The 25,597-nt window shown below is 45.3% G+C and overlaps 1 protein-coding gene across 3 annotated transcripts in view; it reads left to right on the top strand.

Moving 5' to 3' along the window:
- TRUB2 (TruB pseudouridine synthase family member 2) overlaps positions 1-23,240 on the top strand; it is a 91,688-nt gene extending 68,448 nt beyond the window's left edge. For all 3 annotated transcript variants that reach the window (XM_069241442.1, XM_069241440.1, XM_069241441.1), the window contains one exon: positions 21,083-23,240. In XM_069241442.1, the coding sequence (XP_069097543.1) occupies positions 21,083-21,381 (299 nt within the window). In that variant the 3' untranslated portion in view covers positions 21,382-23,240. The remainder of the gene's footprint in view (positions 1-21,082) is intronic.
- The last annotated feature ends 2,357 nt before the right edge of the window (positions 23,241-25,597 follow it).

Genomic DNA, 25,597 nt, shown 5'->3' with positions numbered 1-25,597 from the left:
GTGAAGAAGGTTTTTGGCAGTAGAAGTGGTAGTGCAGCGAAGTAGTACAATAGTTGAGGAAGCACAATCATTTTGGCAAAGGCAACTCTGCCTAGTCGAGGAAGCACAATCATTTTGGCAAAGGCAACTCTGCCCATGGGCGAGAGAGGTAGTGAACACCAGAAGGGTATGGAGCCCTTTATTGACCTGATTGCCCTGTCTAGGTTACCTTCTCTTAAATCGGAGGCGCTGTGATAAATATGTACTCCTAAATATTTAAAAGTTGTGTGTTCCCATTTTAGATCATTGCCAGTGATAGTATTGTCACGTGGATCTGGATGTGGCTGCATGGGGAATATACATGATTTGGCCCAATTGACACGTAGGCCAGATAAGGCACCATAAATATTAAGGAGATGTAGAATGTTCGTTAGGGATTCGGTGTTATTGCGTAGGTATATTAATGCATCGTCTGCATATAAGGAGACGATGCGGAATTCCTCTCTGTCTGGGATACCCCATCTTGTTGCTTTGTTGCGCAATCTCGCTGCTAGGGGTTCGATTGCTAATGCAAAAAATAATGGCGACAATGGGCAGCCCTGGCGTGTGCCTCTACCTATTTCAAATTCCTCTGAGATGATGGCACCGGTCTTGACCCGTGCTTTGGGGCTAGTATATTTATATGCAGAGTTGCCATCAGGAAGGGCCAACCCAGTGTGTCGAAAGCTTTCTCAACATCTAGTGAGACTGCTACACAGGAGTGGTCTGCTTCGGGGTTCTCAGCCATTAAGCGTAGTAAGTTCCTAATGTTGGCAAAGGTATTACGTCCGGGTATAAAACCGTATTAGTCTGGGTGTATCAGGGTAGTCATCAATGGTAGGAGGTGGTTAGCCAGCACCTTCTCTAGTAACTTATAGTCTGAGTTTAATAGTGATATGGGTCGGTAGGAACGGACGTCCAAAGGGTCACGGCCTTTCTTATGTAGGACTACGATTGTCGCTTCGCGTTGTGAGTCTGTGAGTCATCCTAATTCGTATGCCTCCTGTAACATTGTGAGGTATGGCGTGAGTGTCTGTGACTGGAAAGTCTGGTAATATTCAATTGGTAGCCCGTCTATCCCCGGGGCTTTATTGTGGGCTAGTTGCTTTAATGCCTGTAGTATCTCCTCCCTTTCTATGGGTTTATCTAGGTCCGCTAGTTGTTCTGCCTGTAGACTTGTTAACGGGGCATTTCAGAGAAACTCTGCTAATTGTAACGTGTGTGGGGGTTAGTTCAGCCTTGTATAGTGTGCTGTAATATTGCTTAAAGGCATCATTAATCTCTGATTGCGTATTTACTATCGTACCCGTGTCGTGTCGAATGGCATTTATGGGGTCATATTGTTGCGTCCCTTTTACTAACCAAGCCAGCATTCTGCTGGAACGGTCTCCCTCAGCATGTAGAAGCGCTGTATAACGTCGGTAATCGAATTTTCGCAGGCGGGTTTCAGTTTTACTCCATTGTTTTTTAAGATTATTTATTTTGTCGCTGTTGACTTCGCCCAAAACCATTTCGCATTCCATATTTCGTATTTTCCCTTCGATATCATGTAATTCTAGGGTTAATGAACGTCGGACCCCTCTCGCCATTGACATGCATATGCCTCTCATGACAACCTTGTGTCCGTCCCATTCTATCGCGCGTGATGCGGCCGTCTTAGCGTTTATTGCACAGTAGGACTTTCTTTCATCTGCTAGCTTGTCTTGGAAGGGGGATCTCGCAATAGGGTGGGTTGTATGTGCCATGTGGGGATGCGTGTTGGCTGTTTGCCCCACTTTAGTGTGGCGATTAGGGGACTATGGTCTGATAGGGTTTTGGCCATGTAGGATGCGCTTTGTATCATGTGTGTTAGCGTGGCTGAGCATAACAGCAAGTCTATCCGTGTGTGGAGCTGGTGTACCGGTGAGTAGAAGGAGTATTCTTTATCAATGGGATGTAAACATCTCCAAACATCTTGTAATCCCCTCTCTTGAATCCAGGCTCCCAGCGTTCGAGACAGATTCCTGCTCTGGGCGCCTTTCACTGGGGGATGGGATCTGTCCATTGACACTTCTACGACACTGTTGAAATCTCCCCCCCCCCAAATGATAGGTATAGACGGATCATTTGAGATCTGTGTGGATGTAGTCCGAAAGAACTCACCTTGACCCGTGTTTGGCGCATATATCCCGGCTACTGCTAATTGTCTGCCTTCTAGTTCTCCGAACAGGCAGACGTACCTGCCATTGCTATCTATATGCACGCCTTGGACTGCATAGGGAACACCCGAGGCAATCCAAATTAATACTCCCTTCGCGTATGTTGAGGTTTTAGTACCGTATATCATGCCTGACCAGTTTTTGCCAATTTCGCCCAATTCTTGTGCGGTTGCATGTGTCTCTTGGAGTATAGCGATATGTATCTTATGATGTTTGAGGTAGGTGTGTATTCTGTGCCTTTTAGTGGTTTAGGCCAGGCCCCTGACATTCCAGGTTACTATATTATATGTCATCATTGTGCTTGGGGTTTGTGGTATAGTGTATTGCATGCCCCTGGAGTAAGCTAGTCGCACACCAGGCCCCCCACCGCCCACCTCCACCTCTATAGTGCAAAACAATTTAGAGCATGTTGGGGGAAGATAGAAAGAAGAAGATATATTACAACTCACATTAATCTAACTGTGAGCTGCCAGGCACAACTGGTGCAACTAAGAACTTTGGTCCCATCTAGGTCCATTCGGTAACCCAACTGGGTTGGGGGGGGGTGTTTGATGTATAGTCCAAGACAGCTCCTGAGTTCCGTCCCATACAGATGTGGTCATCCCCCATCTTGGATTCTGTGTTGCACTTTCTGGAGCCTTTACACGCGTATTGTAGTGGATTGTAAAGTAGTGTGTCCTCTGCTTGCATTCTGTGGGGGTCTGTGATTGTCAGTGAGCAGCAGAGTCTATTCGATCGCCACTATCACTTGGGCAGGCTGGACGTGTGCATCCTTGGTGTGATTTTGCATTAGTGAGGACGCATGAGTTTGTGGTTGCAGCTGTCACGTTCTATTTTAGAGATCATCTGCCGATCGTGGGGTAAATGTTGGGCCGGAGATTAGAGGTGATGTGGATGGGCCATGTTGACTACTCTCTGAGTCCGTGATGCTGGTGTCTTGATTGGGCTGTGACCGTATGCACAAGAATCTGTTTACCACCTTTAAGGCTTGAGCCTGTTTGTCCGCTGCTTGTGACTTAGTTGGGCGCGACTCAGCTCTGGACTTTGATGTTTTCTTTTGTCGTGGCTGCTGGGTTAACCATTCCTTTTGGTCTTGAGTTTCCGCGGTGGGGTCTGCCAGTCCCTTTGCGTGTATCCAGGTCCATGCATCTTCCGAGGTCGGGAATATATGAGATCTGTCACCATCCACCACGCGTAATCTGTCCGGGTACATAAGGGAGTATGAGTAGTTTTTCTCTCGCAGTACTTGTTTAGCTGTGTAGAAGGTGGTGCGTTTACGCTGAACCTCGGCTGTGTAGTCCGAGTAAGCCGTGATTTTTGCATTTTCTATATCTATTCGACCAGATGTGTGGAAGCCTTTCAAAACCTGATCTCTGTCTCGGTAGTTTAAGAATCTCGCTATTAATGGACAAGGGGGGGCTCCTGGGTGAGGGGGGACCTCCCCGGGATCGGATCTGCACGTTCCACCGACAGGAAAGTTGAGGTCACTTGTGTTAATATGGTTTCCTTGAGCCAGCGTTCTAGGAATATTTCCGCGTTTGGAAGTTCAATCCGCTCCGGGAACCCTAGGAATCTCACGTTATTTTGGCGTGAGCGGCCTTCTGCTTCATCCGCCCGCCTATGCAGCTGCAGTATTTCAGATTCCTGGTGCTGCAGACGGAGTTTCATGTCTTCGATATCAGGTTAGGCCGCTTCGAGGGTTGTTTCTGCTGTAGTGACCCTGTCTGCTAATTTCCAATGTTCCATTCGGAGGATGTTGACCTCCACCACCACTGTATCTATCTTGCCCTCTAGTGATGTTCTGGTGTCGAGTACCGCCTGCAACACTTTAGCAATTTGTGTGGAGTGGGCGGCCAATGTCTCTGTTACTTTGCACAAAGCGTTTGAGTTTGATTCTGTGTCTGTTTCCAGTGATGGGGCTATGGGTCTAGTTTCGAGTTGGCCCCTCGGGGTTTCGGTTTCACCATGGTTGTGCACGTTTTAGGCTTGTTGTGCATTAGTTATAGGGCTAGGTGGATGGCTTACGCTATTGCATGTGTGCACTGTGGATCAGTCCCGGATCGTCGAGCGACCAGTTCGGGTCAACACAGGTGTTTCAGTTTGTATTAGCCCTCGGTGCGCTGGCACATGTGAGTAATTACCTTTACATGGGCGCCCCTGGAGAGTCCTCCAGAGGGGGGCCTGCTCAGGATTACCAGTTGTGGGGCGGGCGGTCACAGGAGAGGAAGCACCCGACTGGCTCTATGTGGCTAGGCAGGCCGAGGCAGCGTGTACTGTTTAGATTCCCTGATATGTGGTGCTCTGGGAGGTTGCTTCAGGGCCCCCAGGCCAGGTGACTTCTTTTCAAGTCCACGCGTTACAGTGTGTGTTCTCCTGCCCCATGTGCAGTGGAGAGGCGCTTTGGCATCTTTTGTCTCTCGCGGACTGGTCCGCGCAGCAGGTAAGTCCCGACGCTGTTATTTTCGGCGCTCAGTCTCTGTGCTTTATTTATCTCTGGGGATGCTCGCCGCCTCGTCTCTGCAGCTCAGGTCACCTTGATGTTGCTGGGTTTGGTAGTCCGTTTCTATGCCCCCATTTGAATCGGGGTTGCCGGATTATGCCCCAGCCTGACGCCCGCGCTGTCCGTTAGCTCGCGGCGTCTCCGCGATTGCTCCTGGCTCGGTGACCTTCTTCAGCGAGGGTCGGCTACGTTGGGCTGCATCACCGGTTCGTCACCCGCGCCGACCTCTCACCTCGGGTGCCTCCTGTTGTCGGGTGCTGTCGTCTCCAACCCCAGGCGCCAGGACACGTAGGATTTCGGCAGCTCCCGGTTGCGGCCTCTATTCCGCAGCCGGCTCAGGCCAGGGCTGGATCACGCTAGCGATGTCGTGCGTTGCTGCTGACAGGCCCGCTGGTGTGTAGTGGGTCACGGTGCTCCAGACACTCCGTGGATTGAGTTAGGGTGTCCTGGTAACGTATAGTTTCAGGATCTTTGCAGGCCGTGAGCGGAGCTCTCTGTTGAGCGTCTTCTCACGTCGCCATCTTGGCCACACCCCATGTGCGATTCAATTCTTAACCTGGAAAGTTGCTTTCCTAGTATCTATTACTTCATTATGAAGAGTTAGTGAAATACAGGCATTCACTCTTGAAGAACCTTTTTTCCAAATACCCAAACATAAAGTTGTACTTAGAACCAATCCAAAATTTCTGCCGAAGGTGGTATCACCTTTTCACATAAACCAAACAGTGGAATTACCAGTCTTCTTCCCACAGTCAGATTCAATTGCAGAAGGAGCCCTTCACACTCTTTGCCTTAAAAGAGCTCTCATGTACTATGTGGATAGAACAAAAAAATTCAGAAAAACAAAGCAGCTTTTTGTTGCTTTTCAACAACCACATAAAGGGAATCCTATCTCTAAACAGGGATTAGCAAGATGGATTGTTAAATGTATACAAACATGTTACATTAAGGCAAAAAGACAACTTTTAATCACACCTAAAGCACATTCCACTAGGAAAAAAAGGTGTATCTATGGCATTTTTAGGAAACATACCAATGGCAGACATACGTAAAGCTGCCACATGGTCTACACCACATACATTTACAAAGCATTATTGTGTAGATGTATTTTCAACGCAACAGGCCAATGTAGGTCAAGCTGTCTTAACATTATTTCAAACAACTCCTCAGGCTAGCCACCACCTTTTTTGGGGGAGAGGAACTGCTTTCTAGTCTATGCATAGCATGTGTATCTGCAGCTAGACATGCCATCAAACGGAAAATGTCACTTACCCAGTGTACATCTGTTCGTGACATGTAGTGCTGCAGATTCACGTGCACCCTTCCTCCTCCCCGGAAGCCTGTAGTCATTGCAGTTTTTATAATTTGTACTTATGTATATACATTTACATGGACATCTAGTTTTACTTACTTTTTCTATACAACATTTATATTACTACACTCCATCACTCCTTCCTGCACCCTTTTGCGGGAAAACAACCTAACAACGGAGTCGATGCCCATGATGACTGAGACTAGGAGTCACTCGATCCCGTGACTCCGAAAAGACTTCTTCGAAGAAAAACAACTTGAAAAACACTGATCCCAACACTAGATGGCAGAATAATGCATAGCATGTGAATCTGCAGCACTACATGCCACGGACAGATGTACACTGGATAAGTGTGAGATATGGAAAATGTCACTCACTTACCCAGTGTACATCTGTTCGTGGCATGTTGCGCTGCAGATTCACATGCTGTGCACTGTTCCTGCCATCTAGTGTTGGGCTCGGAGTGTTACAAGTTGTTTTTCTTCTAAGAAGTCTTTTCGAGTCACGGGACCGAGTGACTCCTCCCTTTCGGCTCCATCGCGCATGGGCGTCGACTCCATCTTAGATTGTTTTCCCCGCATAGGGTGAGGTAGGAGTTGGTAGAATAAGGATACTAAAGATGCCCATGCAATGGAGTAGATATGTATGTACATAGTTTGTAGTAAAGGAATATTTATTTACATTTATACAACTTAAATGCAACTAAAGCGGCTACAGGCTCCTGGGGAGGTGGGAGGGCGCATGTGAATCTGCAGCGCAACATGCTACGAAGAGATGTACACTGGGTGTAAGGAAAGGCCTCCTTGGCATGGTTACCCCCTGACTTTTTGCCTTTGCTGATGCCAGGTTATGATTTGAAAGTGTGCTGAGGCCTGCTAACCAGGCCCTAGCACCAGTGTTCTTTCCCTAACCTGTACCTTTGTCTCCACAATTGGCACACCCTGGTATCCAGGTAAGTCCCTTGTAACTGGTACCCCTGGTACAAAGGGCCCTGATGCCAGGGAAGGTCTCTAAGGGCTGCAGCATGTCTTATGCCACCCTGGGGACCCCTCACTCAGCACAGACACACTGCTTGCCAGCTTGTGTGTGCTGGTGGGGAGAAAATGACTAAGTCAACATGGCACTCCCCTCAGGGTACCATGCCAACCTCACACTGCCCATGGCATAGATAAGTCACCCCTCTAGCAGGCCTTACAGACTAAGGCAGGGTGCACTGTACCATAGGTGCAGGCATAGGTGCATGAGCACTATGCCCCTACAGTGTCTAAGCAAAACCTTAGACATTGTAAGTGCAGGGTAGCCATAAGAGTATATGGTCTGGGAGTCTGTCATGCACGAACTCCACAGCACCATAATGGCTACACTGAAAACTGGGAAGTTTGGTACCAAACTTCTCAGCACAATAAATGCACACTGATGCCAGTGTACATTTTATTGTGAAATACACCCAGAGGGCATCTTAGAGATGCCCCCTGAAAACATACCCGACTTCCTGTGTGGGCTGACTAGTTTTGCCAGCCTGCCACACACCAGACATTTTGCTGGCCACATGGGGAGAGTGCCTTTGTCACTCTGTGGCTAGTAACAAAGCCTGTACTGGGTGGAGGTGCTTCTCACCTCCCCCCGCAGGAACTGTAACACCTGGCGGTGAGCCTCAATGGCTCACCCCCTTTGTTACAGCGCCAGAGGGCATCCCAGCTAGTGGAGATGCCCGCCCCCTCTGGCCACACTTTTGGCAGCAAGGCCGGAGGAGATAATGAGAAAAACAAGGAGTCGTCACTGGCCAGTCAGGACAACCCCTAAGGTGTCCTGAGCTGAGGTGACTCTGACTTTTAGAAATCCTCCATCTTGCAGATGGAGGATTCCCCCAATAGGATTAGGGATGTGCCCCCCTCCCCTCAGGGAGGAGGCACAAAGAGGGTGTAGCCACCCTCAGGGCTAGTAGCCATAGGCTACTAACCCCCCCCCCCCCCCAGACCTAAACACACTAAATTGAGTATTTAGGGGCCCTCAGAACCAAGCAAGATAGATTCCTGCAACCTGAAGACGAAGAAGGACTGCTGACCTGAAGCCCTGCAGAGAAGACTGAGACACCAACTGCCTTGGCCCCAGCCCTACCGGCCTGTCTCCCCACTTCAAGAAAAACAGCGACGCGTCCCCCAGGGTCCAGCGACCTCTGAAGCCTCAGAGGAAAAACCTGCATCTAAAAGGACCAAGCACTCCTGAGGACAGCGGCCCTGTTCCACAAAGACTGCAACTTTGCAACAAAGAAGCAACTTTTAAAGACCACACGTTTCCCGCCGGAAGCGTGAGACTTTCCACTCTGCACCCGACGCCCCCGGCTCGACCTGCGGAGAACCAACACTACAGGGAGGACTCCCCGGCGACTGCGACCCTGTGAGTAGCCAGAGTTGACCCCCCCCCCCATAGCGACGCCTGCAGAGGGAATCCAGAGGCTCCCCCCTGACCGCGACTGCCTGCTTCAAAGAACCCGACGCCTGGTAAAGACACTGCACCCGCAGCCCCCGGGACCTGAAGGATCCGACCTCCAGTGCAGAAGCGACCCCCAGGTGGCCCTCTCCCTTGCCCAGGTGGTGGCTTCCCGTGAGGAGCCCCCACCCCCCCCCCCCCCTTCTTGGTTGCATCGCTGAAGAGACCCCTGGGTCTCCCATTGAAACCTATTGCGAACCCGACACCTGTTTGCACACTGCACCTGGCCGCCCCGTGCAGCTGAGGGTGTACTTTCTGTGCTGACTTGTGTCTCCCCCGGTGCCCTACAAAACCCCCCTGGTCTGCCCTCCGGAGTCGCGGGTTCTTACCTGCTGGCAGACTGGAACCGGGGCACCCCCTTCTCCATTGAAGCCTATGCGTTTTGGGCACCACTTTGACCTCTGCACCTGACCGGCCCTGAGCTGCTGGTGTGGTAACTTTGGGGTTGCCCTGAACCCCCAACGGTGGGCTACCTTGGACCCAACTTTGAACCCTGTAAGTGTTTTACTTACCTGAAAAACTAACCAATACTTACTTCCCCCAGGAACTGTTGAAAATTGCACTGTCTAGTTTTAAAATAGCTTATTGCCATTCTTGCCAAAACTGTACATGATATTGTGTTGATTCAAAGTTCCTAAAATACCTGAGTGAAATACCTTTCATTTAAAGTATTTTTTGTAAATGTTGAACCTGTGGGTCTTAAAATAAACTAAGAAAAGATATCTTTCTATATAAAAACCTATTGGCCTGGAATTGTCTTTGAGTGTGTGTTCCTCATTTATTGCTTGTGTGTGTACAACAAATGCTTAACACTACCCTCTAATAAGCCTACTGCTCGACCACACCAACACAAAATAGAGCATTAGAATTATCTCTTTTTGTCACTATCTTACCTCTACGGGGAACCCTTGGACTCTGTGCACTCTATTTCTTACTTTGAAATAGTACATACAGAGCCAACTTCCTACACTGGGTAAGTGACATTTTCCGTTCGATGGCATGTGTAGCTGCAGATACACATGCTGTGCATAGACTACAAAGCAGTAATCCTCCCAAAAGCGGTGGTCAGCCTGTAGGAGTTGAAGTTGTTTGAAATAATTTTCTTAATACTTAATACAGCCTGTCCTACTGTTGCTTGTTGTGTTGCTAACACATCTACACAGTAATGCTTAGTAAATGTATGGGGTGTAGACCAAGTGGCTGCCTTACAAATCTCTGTCATTGGTATATTACCTAGAAAAGCCATTGTGGCACCTTTCTTTCTAGTGGAGTGTGCCCTTGGTATAATGGGTAATTCCCTCTTAGCTTTGAGATAACAGGTCTGAATACATTTGACTATCCATCTGGCTATGTCCTGTTTGGATATAGGGTTACCGGCATGGGGTTTTTGGAAAGCTACGAACAATTGTTTAGTTTTACTAAATGCTTTTGTTCTGACTATGTAATATATTAGTGTTCTTTTTATGTCTAATGTATGCAGTGCTCTTTCTGCTACTGAGTCTGGTTGTGGAAAGAAGACTGGGAGTTCAACTGTTTGGTTTAGATGAAACGGTGATATGACTTCTGGCAAAAAAAAAAATGTGGATTTGTACGGAGAACCACTTTATGTTTGTGTATTTGTATAAAGGGTTCTTGGATAGTAAACGCCTGTATTTCGCTAACTCTTCGTAGTGAAGTGATGGCTATTAGAAAGGCTACTTTCCAGGTCAAGAATTGGATTTGACAAAAATGCATGGGTTCAAATGGTGGACCCATGAGTCGTGTAAGTACAGTATTAAGATTCCACAAAGGTACTGGTGGGGTTCTTGGAGGTATGATTCTTTTTAGTCCTTCCATAAAGGCTTTAATAACTGGGATTCTAAAAAGCGACTTTGTATGTTTAATCTGCAGATATTGCAGTGAGATGAATTTTGATGGAAGAAAAAGCGAGATTTGCTTTTTGTAAGTGTAGTAAGTAACTCACAGTGTTTTGTATGAAGGCCTATAGCGGCGTGATTTGATTTGCCTGGCAGTAGAAAACAAACCTTTTCCATTTATTAGCATAACAATTCCTTGTTGTCGGTTTCCTTGCTTGTTTAATGACCTCCATACACTCATTTGAAAGGTTTAGATAGCCAAATTCTAAGACTTCAGGAGCTAGATTGCTAGGTTGAGCGATGCTGGATTGGGGTGTCTGATCTGTTGTTTGTGTTGTGTTAACAGATCTGGTCTGTTTGGTAGTTTGATGTGCGGTACTACCAAGAAGTCCAACAGTGTGGTGTACCACGTTTGGCGAGCTCACGTTGGTGCTATGAGTATTAGTTTGAGTTTGTTTTGACTCCGTTTGTTGACCAGGAAAGGAATGAGCGGGAGGGGGGGGGGGGAGCGTAAGCCAATGTTCGGTGGCATGTGTAGCTGCAGATACACATGCTGTGCACAGTCCGCCGTCTGGTGTTGGGCTCGGAGTGTTACAAGTTGTTTTTCTTCAAAGAAGTCTTATCGAGTCACGAGACCGAGGGACTCCTCCCACTTCGGTTCCATTGCGCATGGGCGTCGACTCCATCTTAGATTGTTTTTTTTCCGCCATCGGGTTCGGACGTGTTCCTTTTCGCTCCGTGTTTTGGGTCGGAAAGTTAGTCAGAATCGCGGAAAAATTTGTCGGTATTGTTGCGTTCGGTATCGAGTTAGTTAGAACAAATCGACACCGAATATTGAAGAGCTCCGGTAGCCCTTCGGGGTAATTTCGATCCCCCGTCGGGGCCTGGTCGGCCCGACCGCGTGCGACTTCAAGACTGATGGAACGGACCCCGTTCCGATTCTGTCCTAAATGCCATAATAAATATCCGTATACGGATCAACATTTGGTCTGTAACTTGTGCCTGTCCCCCGAGCACAAGGAGGATACGTGCGAAGCCTGTCGCGCGTTTCGGTCGAGGAAAACGCTCAGAGACCGAAGAGCCAGGAGATTGCAGATGGCGTCCACGCCGACAGGACAACAACGGTTCGAGGACGAAGAGGGAGCATTCTCAATCCACGAGTCGGATTCGGGGGAATCCGACGCCGAAGACATAACAACCGTGAGTAAGACGTCGAAAATTAAAACTCACGAAAAATCCACAAAAGCCCAGGGGACGCCACTGCCAACAGGCCATGGCTTAACCCAAAAATTAGGTGACCGAGCCAAGGCACCAAAAAAGGGCATGCTGGTGTCGAAGTCATCCGACTCCGGTCGTGATACCGCCACACAGCAACCTCTGAGCCGAGAGACCGGCTCCGAGAAACTTCGGCGCAGAGACAGCGGCACCGAGATACCACGCCGAAATTAAAGAAAACTTCTTCGGAACCGAAAAAGCCTACCGAAACGGGTTCGGTACCGAAAAAAGTCTCGGAAACGAAAATTAGTTCCTATACAGAGGAACAAGGACTAAACACCCAATTGCATACATTCGGGGAACAGCTTCAAGCTGTAGAGACTGACTACACTCAAAGGAGGCTGTACATCCATGAAGAGACAGGGAAGATAACCACTCTTCCCCCCAATCAAGATGAAAAGGAAACTTGCCTTACAACAAGGGGACAAACAACCACAAGCAAAGGTGGCAAAGAAAGTAACTCCACCACCTTCTCCACCACCATCAACTCATGCATCACCGGCGCAAACTCCACCATTAACACATTCACCAGCTCATACCACAATGAGCCATGATGATCCCGATGCATGGGACCTCTACGACGCTCCAGTATCGGACAATAGCCAAGAGTCGTACCCAACTAAACCGTCACCACCTGAGGACAGTACATCATATGCACAGGTGGTCGCTAGGGCAGCCGAATTCCACAATGTCTCACTACATTCGGAACCTATTGAGGATGACTTTCTCTTTAACACCCTGTCCTCCACCCATAGCCATTATCAAAGCCTTCCCATGCTCCCAGGAATGCTAAGGCACTCAAAACAAATATTTCAGGAGCCAGTTAAAGGCAGAGCCATAACTCCAATGGTGGAGAAAAAATATAAGGCACCGCCCATAGACCCTATATTTATTACAACACAACTGACACCGGACTCAGTAGTTGTGGGGGCAGCTCGTAAGAGAGCCAACTCACATACATCAGGCGACGCACCACCTCCGGACAAGGAGAGCCGCAAATTTGACGCCGCGGGAAAAAGGGTTGCAGCACAAGCAGCAAATCAGTGGCGTATCGCCAACTCGCAAGCACTCTTGGCGAGATATGACAGGGCTCATTGGGATGAAATGCAACATTTCATCGAACACCTACCCAAAGAGTTCCAAAAAAGAGCGCAACAAGTGGTGGAAGAGGGACAAAGTATCTCGAACAATCAGATACGGTCTTCCATGGATGCAGCGGATACAGCTGCAAGGACAATAAATACTGCAGTCACAATAAGGAGGCACGCATGGCTGCGCACTTCTGGGTTCAAACCCGAAATCCAACAGGCTGTGCTCAATATGCTGTTTAATGAACAGCAATTGTTTGGGCCGGAGGTGGACACTGCCATTGAAAAACTAAAAAAGGACACCGATACAGCCAAAGCCATGGGCGCACTATACTCCCCGCAGAGCAGAGGCACATTTCGGAAGACACCTTTTAGGGGAGGGTTTCGAGGTCAACCCACAGAAACCAACACCTCACAAACAAGACCACCTACCTACCAGGGTCAATATCAAAGGGGAGGTTTTTGGGGACAATATAGAGTAGGCCAATTCCAAAGAAATCGGGGAAAATTTCAAAGTCCCAAAACCCCTCAAAATAAACAGTGACTCACAAGTCACACAACCCCTTCACACAACACCAGTGGGGGGAAGACTAAGCCAGTTCTACAAATCTTGGGAGGAAATAACAACAGACACTTGGGTCTTAGCAATTATCCAACATGGTTATTGCATAGAATTTCTCCAATTCCCTCCAAACGTCCCACCAAAAACACACAATATGTCAAAACAGCATATAGATCTTCTAGGACTAGAAGTTCAAGCATTACTGCAAAAGGACGCAATAGAATTAGTACCAAGTCTACAGAAAAACACAGAAGTTTACTCACTATACTTTCTAATACCAAAAAAGGACAAAACTCTGAGACCAATACTAGATCTCAGAACACTAAATACCTACATCAAATCAGACCACTTTCACATGGTCACATTACAAGACGTAATCCCACTGCTCAAACAGCAAGACTACATGGCAACATTAGACCTAAAAGATGCGTATTTCCATATACCGATACATCCCTCACACAGGAAATACCTAAGGTTCGTATTCAAAGGAATACATTACCAATTCAAAGTGTTGCCATTCGGAATAACAACTGCTCCAAGAGTCTTTACAAAATGCCTGGCAGTAGTAGCTGCACATATCAGAAGGCAGCAAATACACGTGTTCCCTTACTTAGACGACTGGTTAATCAAAACCAACACGCTAACAAGGTGTTCACATCACACAAAGTATGTCATACAAACCCTTCACAAGCTGGGTTTCTCCATCAACTATGCAAAGTCACACCTTTTGCTGTGTCAAACACAGCAATACTTAGGAGCGACAATCAACAAAACAAAAGGGATAGCCACTCCAAGTCCACAAAGGGTTCAAACATTTCACAAGGTAATACAGGCCATGTATCCAGCACAAAGGATACAAGCAAAAATAGTATTAAAACTCCTAGGCATGATGTCTTCATGCATAGCCATTGTCCCGAACGCAAGGTTGCACATGCGGCCCTTACAACAGTGCCTAGCATCACAATGGTCACATGCACAGGGTCAACTTCTAGATCTGATGTTGATAGACCGCCAAACATACATCTCGCTTCTATGGTGGAACAGTACAAATTTAAACAAAGGGCGGCCTTTCCAAGACCCAGTGCCACAATACGTTATAACAACGGATGCTTCCATGACAGGGTGGGGAGCACACCTCAATCAACACAGCATCCAAGGACAATGGGACATACATCAAAGGCAGTTTCACATAAATCACCTAGAACTGTTAGCAGTATTTCTAGCGCTGAAAGCATTTCAGCCCATGATAACCCACAAATACATTCTTGTCAAAACAGACAACATGACAACAATGTATTATTTAAACAAACCGGGGGGGACACACTCGACACAGTTGTGTCTCCTAACACAAAAAATATGGCATTGGGCGATTCACAACCACATTCGCCTAATAGCACAATTTATTCCAGGGATCCAAAACCAGCTAGCAGACAATCTCTCTCGGGATCACCAACAAATCCACGAATGGGAAATTCACCCCCAAATACTGAACACTTACTTTCAAATTTGGGGAACACCCCAAATAGATCTATTTGCAACAAAAGAAAACTCAAAATGCCAAAACTTCGCATCCAGGTACCCACACCATCAATCCCAAGGCAATGCTCTATGGATGAATTGGTCAGGGATATTTGCGTACGCTTTTCCCACTCTCCCTCTCCTTCCATATCTAGTAAACAGATTGAGTCAAAACAAACTCAAACTCATACTAATAGCACCAACATGGGCAAGACAACCTTGGTACACAACACTACTAGACCTGTCAGTAGTACCTCATGTCAAGCTACCCAACAGACCAGATCTGTTAACACAACACAAACAACAGATCAGGCATCCAAACCCAGCATCGCTGAATCTAGCAATTTGGCTCCTGAAATCCTAGAATTCGGACACTTAGACCTCACACAGGAATGTATGGAGGTCATAAAACAAGCTAGAAGACCTTCCACTAGACACTGCTATGCAAATAAATGGAAAAGATTTGTTTGTTACTGCCATAATAATCAAATTCAACCATTACACGCATCTCCAAAAGATGTAGTAGGATATTTACTACATTTGCAAAAATCAAATCTAGCTTTCTATTCCATAAAGATACATCTCACCGCAATATCTGCTTACCTGCCGATTACTCATTCAACTTCCCTATTTAGAATACCAGTCATTAAAGCGTTTATGGAAGGCCTAAAGAGAATTATACCACCAAGGACACCACCTGTTCCTTCATGGAACCTCAACATTGTCTTAACAAGACTCATGGGTCCACCTTTCGAGCCCATGCATTCTTGTGAAATGCAATACTTAACGTGGAAAGTTGCATTTCTCATTGCCATCACATCTCTAAGAAGAGTAAGTGAGATTCAGGCATTTACCATACAAGAACCATTTATTCAAATACATAAGAATAAGGTAGTTCTAAGAACAAATCCAAAATTCTTACCAAAGGTTATCTCACCGTTCCACTTAAATCAAACAGTAGAATTACCAGTGTTCTTCCCACAACCAGATTCAGTAGCTGAAAGAGCACTACATACATTAGACATCAAAAGAGCACTAATGTACTACATTGACAGAACAAAACTAATTAGGAAGACAAAACAACTATTTATTGCATTTCAAAAACCTCATACAGGAAATCCAATTTCAAAACAAGGCATTGCTAGATGGATAGTTAGGTGCATTCAAACCTGCTATCTTAAAGCAAAGAGAGAGCTGCCTATTACACCAAAGGCACACTCACCCAGAAAGAAAGGTGCTACCATGGCCTTTCTAGGAAATATTCCAATGAACGAAATATGTAAGGCAGCAACATGGTCTACGCCTCATACATTTACTAAGCACTACTGTGTAGATGTGTTATCTGCACAACAAGCCACAGTAGGTCAAGCTGTACTAAGAACTTTATTTCAAACTACTTCTACTCCTACAGACTGAACCACCGCTTTTGGGGAGATAACTGCTTACTAGTCTATGCACAGCATGTGTATCTGCAGCTACACATGCCACCGAACGGAAAATGTCACTTACCCAGTGTACATCTGTTCGTGGCATTAGTCGCTGCAGATTCACATGCGCCCACCCGCCTCCCCGGGAGCCTGTAGCCGTTCAGAAGTAGATCTTGAACATTTGTACATTTGTAAATATATTACTTTAAACTTCATTTTGTACATACGTATTCATTCCATTGCATGGGCACTATTACTAGCATACACAACTCCTACCTCACCCTCTGCGGGGAAAAACAATCTAAGATGGAGTTGACGCCCATGCGCAATGGAACCGAAGTGGGAGGAGTCCCTCGGTCTCGTGACTCGAAAAGACTTCTTCGAAGAAAAACAACTTGTAACACTCCGAGCCCAACACCAGACGGCGGACTGTGCACAGCATGTGAATCTGCAGCGACTAATGCCACGAACAGATGTACACTGGGTAAGTGACATTTTCCATCCCTGACCAGCTGATCCATAGAGCATTGCCCTTGGACTGAGGGTGTGGGTACTTGGATGCGAAGTTTTGGCATTTCGCATTTTGTTTTGTTGCAAACAGATCTGTTTGGTGTCCCCTAGCGGTAGAAGTAATCTTGTAGGATCTGTTGATGTATTTCCCACTCGTGAGTTTGCTGGTGATCTCGACTGAGATTGTCGGCTAACTGATTGTGAATGCCTGGTATATATTGTGCTATCAGGTGAATGTTGTTGTGAATTGCCCAATGCCAATTTTTTTGTGCTTGGAGACACAGTTGTGACGAGTGTGTCCCCCCTCCCCCCCTGTTTGTTTAGATAATACATTGTTGTCATATTGTCTGTTTTGACAAGAATGTGTTTGTGGACTAGAAGGGGCTGAAAGGCTTTTAGTGCTAGAAAGACTGCTAGCAGTTCTAAGAGATTTATGTGAAGTTGTTTTTGTTGACTGTCCCACTGACCTTGAATACTGTGATTATTGTGGTGTGCTCCCCACCCAATCATGGAGGCGTCTGTTGTGATAATGGCGTGAGGCACTGGGTCTTGAAAAAGCCGCCCTTTGTTTGAATTTACAGGGTTCCACCATTGAAGCGAAGAGTGTGTTTGGCGGTCTATCAACACTAGATCTTGCAGTTGACCCTGTGCTTGCGTCCATTGTTTTGCTAGGCACTGTTGTAAGGGCCGCATGTGTAGTCTTGCGTTTGGGACAATAGCTATGCATGAGGACATCATGCCTAGTAGTTTAATTACAAACCTGACCGTGCATTGTTGATTTGGCTGCATGCTTGATCTTATATTTTGAAACTATTGAACTCTATGTGAACTTGGAGTGGCAATTGCTTTTTGTGTTATGTGGCTCCCAAGTATTGATGTATTTGGGATGGTTGTAAATTAGATTTTTGGTAATTTATAGAAAACCCTAGTTTGTGTAGAGTATCTATTACATATTGCGTGTGAATTCGACATTGGTGTTGAGTGTTGGCTTTTATTAGCCAATCGTCTAGAAACGGGAATACGTGCATGTGATGTCTCCTTATATGAGCTGCTGCTACTACAGCTAGGCATTTTGTTAATACTCTGGGTGCTGTTGTTATCCCGAAGGGCAATACTTTGAATTGTTAATGTTTGCCTTGCATTACAAACCTGAGGTATTTCCTGTGAGATGGATGAATGGGTATGTGAAAATACGCATCCTTTAGATCCAGAGTTGCCATGTATTCACCTTGTTTTAGTAAGGGAACTACGTCCTGTAGTGTTACCATGTGGAAATGATCTGATTTGATTAAGAGATTTAACGTTCTGAGATCTAGAATAGGCCTTAACGTTTTGTCTTTTTTTGGAATAAGGAAATATAGGGAGTAAACCCCTGTTCCTTTCTGGTGATAGGGTACTACTTCTATGGCTTGTTTTGCTAGTAGTGCTTGGACCTCTATTTGCAATAGGTCTAGGTGTTGTACCAACATCTTGTGCGTTCTTGGGGGAACATCTGGAGGGAATTTTGTGAACTCTATGCATCAACCATGTTGGATAATTGATAGAACCCATGTGTCCGTGGTAATGTGTGCCCAGTTGTCGTGGTATTTTGTTACTCTTCTCCCCCCCCCCCCCCCACACACTGGTGATGTGTGTTGGGGGAGTGTGATATTGAAGTCGCTGCTTGCTACTAGGAGTCTGCTTTGCAGGCTGAAATTTTCTTCTTCCACTTGGGAACTGTCCTGTGTAGGAACCACAAAACCCCCCGTCTCTGGTACTGAGACTGGTAAGTGGGTTTTGTTCGGGAGGTGGATAGCTCTGAGGGTTGGTGTCTAAACCCTCCCCTAAACTCTGGTTTCCTAAATGTTCCCCTGTATTGAGAAGAATAGAGCGCGCCCATGGCTTTGGCCATGTCCGTGTCCTTTTTCATTTTCTCTATTGTGGTGTCCACCTCCGGCCCGAATAGTTGGTGTTGACTGAACAGCATATTCAATACCGCCTGCTGTATCTCTGGCTTAAAACCAGAACTTCGTAGCCATGCATGCCTTCTGATGGTAACTGCTGTATTTACAGTCCGTGCTGCTGTATCAGCAGAGTCCAGTGCAGATGGGATCTGGTTGTTGGAGATGGCCTGTCCCTCCTCCACTACTTGTTGGGCACGTTTTTTATGCTCATTTGGTAGATGTTGGATAATATCCTGCATCTCGTCCCAATGTGCTCTGTCGTAGCGGGCAAGGAGGGCTTGTGAGTTGGCGATACGCCACCGATTGGCCGCTTGTGATGCCACTCTTTTCCCTGCCGCGTCGAACTTACGGCTTTATCAGGATGTGGCGCATCCCCTGACGACTGAATTTGCCCACTTTCTTGCAGCCCCCACTACAACTGAGTCCGGAGGGAGCTGTTGTGTATTAAACACAGGGTCTGACGGGGCGGTTTATACTTTTTCCTCGACCCTTGGCGTGATGGCCCTTCCTTTTACTGGTTCTTGGAAAACATGTTGTGCATGTTTAAGCATGCCTGGTAACATTGGCAGGCTTTGACACATGCGTGGATGCCAGAGTGTTCAACAGAAAGTCGTCCTCCACTGAGAGAGCTAGTGCCCCTGCTCTTTCATATAGAAAGTCTTTTTCGGCTCCGAAGCCAGTTTTTTCAGTACCGAAACCCCAATGGAAACTGTTGGTCTCGGCTCCGAGAGGCTTTTCCGAGGTTTGCTCGACTCGACCACTCAATGTTGACTCCTTTCAGTGCCGGTTTCTCGACCCGAGTCGGAAGTCTTCAGCATTATTTTGCCCTTTTTCGGTGCAGATGATGGTATTTGGTCACCGCCTTTTTTGTGGGTCGAGCCATTGCCTTCTGGCAGTGGCGTCCCCGAGGCCTTTTGTTTCTTTATCTGACCTTGGGTCTGGGGCGGGGCAGGTGTACTCACTTTTCGTGCTGCCGTCCGAGTCCAAACCCTGAATGGAAATTCTCATTTCTTCCCCCTTGACGTCAAGGTGTTGTGTCGGCTTCGACGCCATCTGCAAACGTCTTGCGCGTCGATCTCTTAGGGTCTTCTTGGATCGAAAAGCTTTGCAGGCCTCACAAGTATCCTCTGTGTTCGGGCGACAAACACAGGTTACAGACCCGATGCTGGTCTGTATAAGGATACTTGGCGTGACACTTCAGACAGAAACGGAAGGGGGTCCGGTCCATGAGTCTTCGACGACAGGTGTGTTTGGGCCGACCAGGCCTCGGTTAAGTGCGGAACCCCCAAAGGGCCGCCGAAGCGGTCTTGATGTCGGTGCCGATGTGTTTATACTAAACCGGTCCCGAACGCAAACAATACTGACGGATTTCGATGATTTTCTAAGTTTCACGATTCGAATTTCGGAGCGAAGAGGAACACGTCCGAAACCGATGGCGGAAAGAAAACAATCTAAGATGTAGTCGACGCCCATGCAAAATGGAGCCGAAAGGGAGGAGTCACTCGGTCCCGTGACTCGAAAAGACTTCTTCGAAGAAAAACAACTTGTAACACTCCGAGCCCAACACTAGATGGCAGGAACAGTGCACAGCATGTGTATCTGCAGCTACACATGCCATCGAATATATATATATATATATATATATATATATATATATATATATATATATATATATATATATATATATATAAATAAATGTTCCTTTGTCTTTTGAAGGACACATGGACCGGTCCCAGAAATGGCTGCCTCAAGAAGAAAATGTTCTTTTGTGAGTACTGTTCCAGCCCTAGATCATAAGATCCAAAAGGGACATCCAGATCCCTTATCTAGTCACATCTCCTTTTTTTTTTTTTTTTTAATGTCTAGATTCGTAAATTACTTGCATATCTCAAACAGAGATACAAAAGTGTGAACCCTTCTCCTCGGGAGGTTTTTCAAACGTTTATCACAAAAAATTTTAACACATTTACGCCTAACCCAAAAAGTGCATGTTCTGTGTAAATTTTTATGCCAAGTTTGGTGAAAATCCATTTAGCTGTTTTTGTAATATCTTTCGGGTACATATTTCAAATCTGAACTAAAACAGGAAATCACTTGTTTATTCACCTCCTCTCCCTGGCCCATATTTACACTTATAATGTTGGGTCTCTTAAATAGCTAATAAAAAAAAAACTTACATGAGGAGCAAAGACCTGCGAAGTGAAAGACTGAGTAATTTCCTGAGGTGTAAAGTCTTTGAAGTAAAGGTCCCATATCATGCTGTAGTACATTGACTTTTCCTATAAAAGTAGTACGTTTTTCCCTATAATTTATTGGTAGAATACAATGACATGTTCATGGTTTCCTGTAATAGTTAATCCTTTCCCCATTATTCTCTTTTTATAGAGATCCAGTGCTTGAATGAAACCCAGCAGTACCTGCGCAAGGTGGTACATGAGATCGGTCTGGAGTTGAAGTCCTCTGCAGTTTGTACCCATGTTCGTCGGACAAGAGACAATTTCTTTGGGCTGGACGATGCCCTCTTAAGGACTCATTGGAACCTTGATAACATCCTAAAAGCGATAGAGGACTCCAGGCTGCGAGTAGAAACTGAACTTAAAAAGTTAGACCTGCAGGACACAGTAACTGACAGCGGTGAGGGTTGGAGACAGCTAGAGAGTACTGCTGGAGCCGATTTGCTGTAAGAGCCACTGTGAGCGTGAGAGACCTGCTTAGAACATGTTCAGATCTTACCCTGTTTACCATAGTATCCATAAGATGGTATGCATTTCAAGTTCTGCTGTAAAAGCGGAACGAATGTTCTTTAATTCTGTGCTACATGATGCTAGTGCATTTGCTGCCATGCAGCCAGCCTGTGTTACAGCATGTCTAGAACTATTTGAAACATTGTCCCTGCACACTGGGGAGCTAATGCTTGCTATAAAAACACACAGGCATTTGAGATACTGAAGGGGCGTGTACCCTAGCTGTTCGTATACAGACCTAACAAGTGTTTTCCAATTAAATATTTTATTGGTTATGATGGACTGTGTAAAAGCGGCCTTACCGCCAGGAAAGCCTAACAAGAAAAATCAATTGGTTCTAGTGAAATAGGTGTGTGGGTTCATGAAATTTCACAACGGAAGGATAAGTGCAAAGTGAGGACAGTGGCAAAAAAAAAAAAAAAAAAAAATACATGTTAACTCCTGGCAGGGTTATATCATGAACCATAATAAATGTAGCTATATGCTTATTTTATTTTTTGTATTCAGACGGTCTTGATTTTGGATTTCTTTCAAAATACAACTGCAGCTTGTTCTTGTGTGTATTTATGCTGCATGCTTGTTGTGCTTTTCTCTAAAAGACCGGTATGGAGATTGGTTCCGTTTTGGCAGATTTATCGACTGATGTGTTGTTTAGGGCAAAAGATAATCATTAAGAGACCCCAGTGTTGACATGCAAAAAGATGGGTCTAGGAAAAAAAGCTGTCTAGGGGCTCTTAAAAATTAATGTAAGGTGCCCACCACACCACACAAATGCTCAAAACCATTAGCAAAGTGCAAATCCTGCATCTAATGGGGACCATAGGAGCAGTATGGACCCCTGTGTGGGCTCTGTCATGCTCCCCGCCAATACTTGTGCATATCAAACTGCAGATTGAAATCTAAGACTTCAAAGTTACGAAAGTAAGCTGATTTAGATGAGCTAACTAACAGGTTAAATCCATCTACCAGCTTTCTGAATTACAGATACAGCCTATCTTGGATATATCGGGCACTCTGTTACTTTTCATTGCTAATGATCATCTATATCTGATTATACCATCTCAATTATTTATGCCCCTGATCCTTTTCCACCAGTTTTTCAAATCATGGACATTCTTTAATTTTAAAACTCACTACAACTCTTACAAAGTCATGAATACGGAGAGAAAACAGAGCTTGAGCTGGTGGAATAATGCTCATATTTTTTCCAGTTTAACTTTGTACCGCAGAGCGTATTGTGGGAAATTCTTAGTGATTTGAAATAAATACTCACAAGAGTCTGTGCTTAGCATGCAAAGAAAACAACCTAAAAGTTTGTGTATGATCATACTTTTTGATAGGTGTTCTCTAAAAACATATCTTGAGGTATTTGGCAGGATTGTTTATTGGTTAAACAGGAATGGGCTAACAGTTTCTGTTTGAGAATAGAAGGAGGAAGTAAAGACAGTAATTGCATAGATGGCTTTAAAATAATCAGTAGGTTGGAACCAAGAGGGGGTTGCCTTCGGTATCCATAAGGGAGGGATCAAGCAATGAAGAGCTGTTTGAACAGACTGGTTTTCAGTGTTTTTTTAATGTTTGTAAGAAGGACATGGTTCCCTGGTTGAAGATCCAATGAATTCCAAATGTGAGCTGCCTAGGATCGGACTGTTAAACACAATTATTGTTTTTATTGTAATTGGGTGGTTTGATCAAGAATGTATGTCTGTATCTGAAGATCCACCCAGAAGCACGTATTTATGGTTCTGGGGTATTTTGTACCTACTCTCAAATAAACAGATATTTGGATTTTATCCTCATTTCGACTGGGAGCCATTCAAGTTCTTTAACTGCTGTAATATTCGAGTTGAGTCAGTCTCTCACTGATTGATTTGTGTCCTTTGTAGTCTCAGAATTTCCTTCATTGGAGCCTGAAAATGATTAGGTTGTGGTAGTATAGACGTGATAAAACAAGAGCTCTTGTAATTTTGATTTTGCAGTTGAATTGTAATAAAGAGAAGACCCTTTTCAGCATCAAGTGTTGAAAATGGTTGTGCTTTGTCACAGGAATGCACATCTTGACTGAAACAGAGCACAGTCACCCAAACTTCAAGGTCTTTTACTGCCATACTGTTGTGTGCTGCTCCGTTGAAGACGCAAATCACTAGGAAGGAAGATACAATTGGGTTTCCTATAATCATGACCTCAGTCTTTCAGCCATTCGGGCATAAGATGATTTCCCTCATCCATATGTGTATGTAAAAATAAATGTAAAAAAAAAAAGGGTGCTCCTTTCAAGCAGTTTTAAAAATGTTGATGTTACACTTATGGCTCCTCCATCGTGGGTGTTTAGGACTCACTCAAAGACATGCCACATGATTCCGCACATCATTTATTATCTTACGGGAAAAAAAAATCATGAGGGTTGTAGTATCTGTTTTATTATGTGTTTCTTTATGCTGTGCCTTTAAATAGTTTGTTGTCACCATGTTCCAAATGTGTCATAAGATTCCATGGAATCTTATGAAAGGCAGTTGGTTGTCAAGTGCTGGAAGGGATGGGAGAGTTACTGTCAGCTGGTGCTTCATGTCGTGGGTTCATCTACTCTGAGAAATAAAAGACACAAACAGTCTTCTACCTTTTTACTGTCTTGTGTCTCACTGTGATCATCGCTACATTTTTGGTACCAGGAGTGGGGTTAAGTTTTTCCTGAACCCACAGACGAAAGAATACTTCCTGCTTTGAGGAAAGAAACCAGCCCTGGGAAGCATTGGCTATCGGTGAGGCTAATTTTGTCTAAAATAGCAGGGCAGCTATTTTGTTTCCTTAAAAAAAAAAAAAAACTGCTTTCCTTCTGTTTGAGTGTCAGAGGCCTCGTTGCCTAGCAACATGCTATTGCTGATCTCTGAACAAGCCTCTGAAGGATTCCACGTTGCCTAGTAACCCACTATTGTTTCTGTCTGAGTAAGCCTCTGAAGGATTCCAGAGTTTCCTTAGCAACAAGTGACAGCAGTCTTCTTGCTGGCAAGCTTCCCTAGCAATTAGTGACAGCAGCCTTACCTAAAAACTACTGATGGCAGTCTTCTCATTGGAACAAAGCCTTTGAAGGATTCCACGGGTTGTTGGAGGCTTTGTGGCAACCATTGTCAGATTGTGAAGATCCCTATTTATCCTCTGTGCTTTCACTCAATGGCTACAGTACAAGGAGCTGTACAACCACCTCCCTTTTTGCAGCAAGCTGGCAAACCTAAGATTAAATGGAAGGAATGGCTCCGGATTTTTGAGAACTACCTAGCGGCCATTGATGCCACTAACTATTCACCTGCTAGGAAAATGGCGTTATTATTCAACCATTTAGGTGTTGCTGGACAAAGAGTATTTGACAATCTGCCAATTATCCCTAGGCCAGATGGTGATGAGTCTGCTTGGAATGTTTATTTGGAGGCAAAAACTCATATGGGCAAACAATATACAGAAGAACCTAGCGTTCTCTTGGAAAGACACAATTTTTTCGAAGCCAAGCAAGCCAGCAATGAGTCGGTGGAGGAGTTCATTGCTACATTGAGGGTATTAGGGTCCAGATGTGAATTTGAAAATAATGTGGATATCTACATCAGGGACCAATTTGTTTTCAACTGTTATTCGAAGAAAGTCCAAGAACGTCTTTTGACCTGCAGAAACCCTACCTTATCAGAAACGATAGACATTGCTAGAGCCATAGAGAGATCGATGCTAACTACGCAAGTACTTTCTGGTCAGAGTGCACATGGCAGCGGTAACCAGGAAGGTCTTTCTCCAGTCAACCTAGTGGTTGACAACTCCTCTATTTGTGCAATCAACAAAGTTTTTAAAGGGAAGAGGGGTTCTGGTTCTGTGTGCTACAGATGTGGCTCAAGGAATCATTTAGGAAATTTTCCCTCATGTCCTGCACTAGGTAAAAAATGTTTACGATGTCAGAAAATTGGTCACTTCCAGGTATTTTGTAAGAGTTCTTCAGGTAATGGTAACAAGATGAAGATTAGTAACGTGAATTTTAATGACAATGATGATCATTTCCAAGACTGCCTTAATAGATTTTCTAATGTCTTGTTAACCATTGACATTCATGATTTGAATCATATCAATTTGGCTCCTGACAATAAAATCAAAGGGCCTTTTTGTTAAGCAACTATTGATG

The sequence above is a fragment of the Pleurodeles waltl genome, chromosome 6, assembly GCF_031143425.1.
Source record: "Pleurodeles waltl isolate 20211129_DDA chromosome 6, aPleWal1.hap1.20221129, whole genome shotgun sequence".
Classification (NCBI taxonomy): Eukaryota; Metazoa; Chordata; class Amphibia; order Caudata; family Salamandridae; genus Pleurodeles; species Pleurodeles waltl.
Note: the sequence above shows the minus strand (reverse complement) of the source record. Positions and strands in the feature narration are given on the sequence as shown.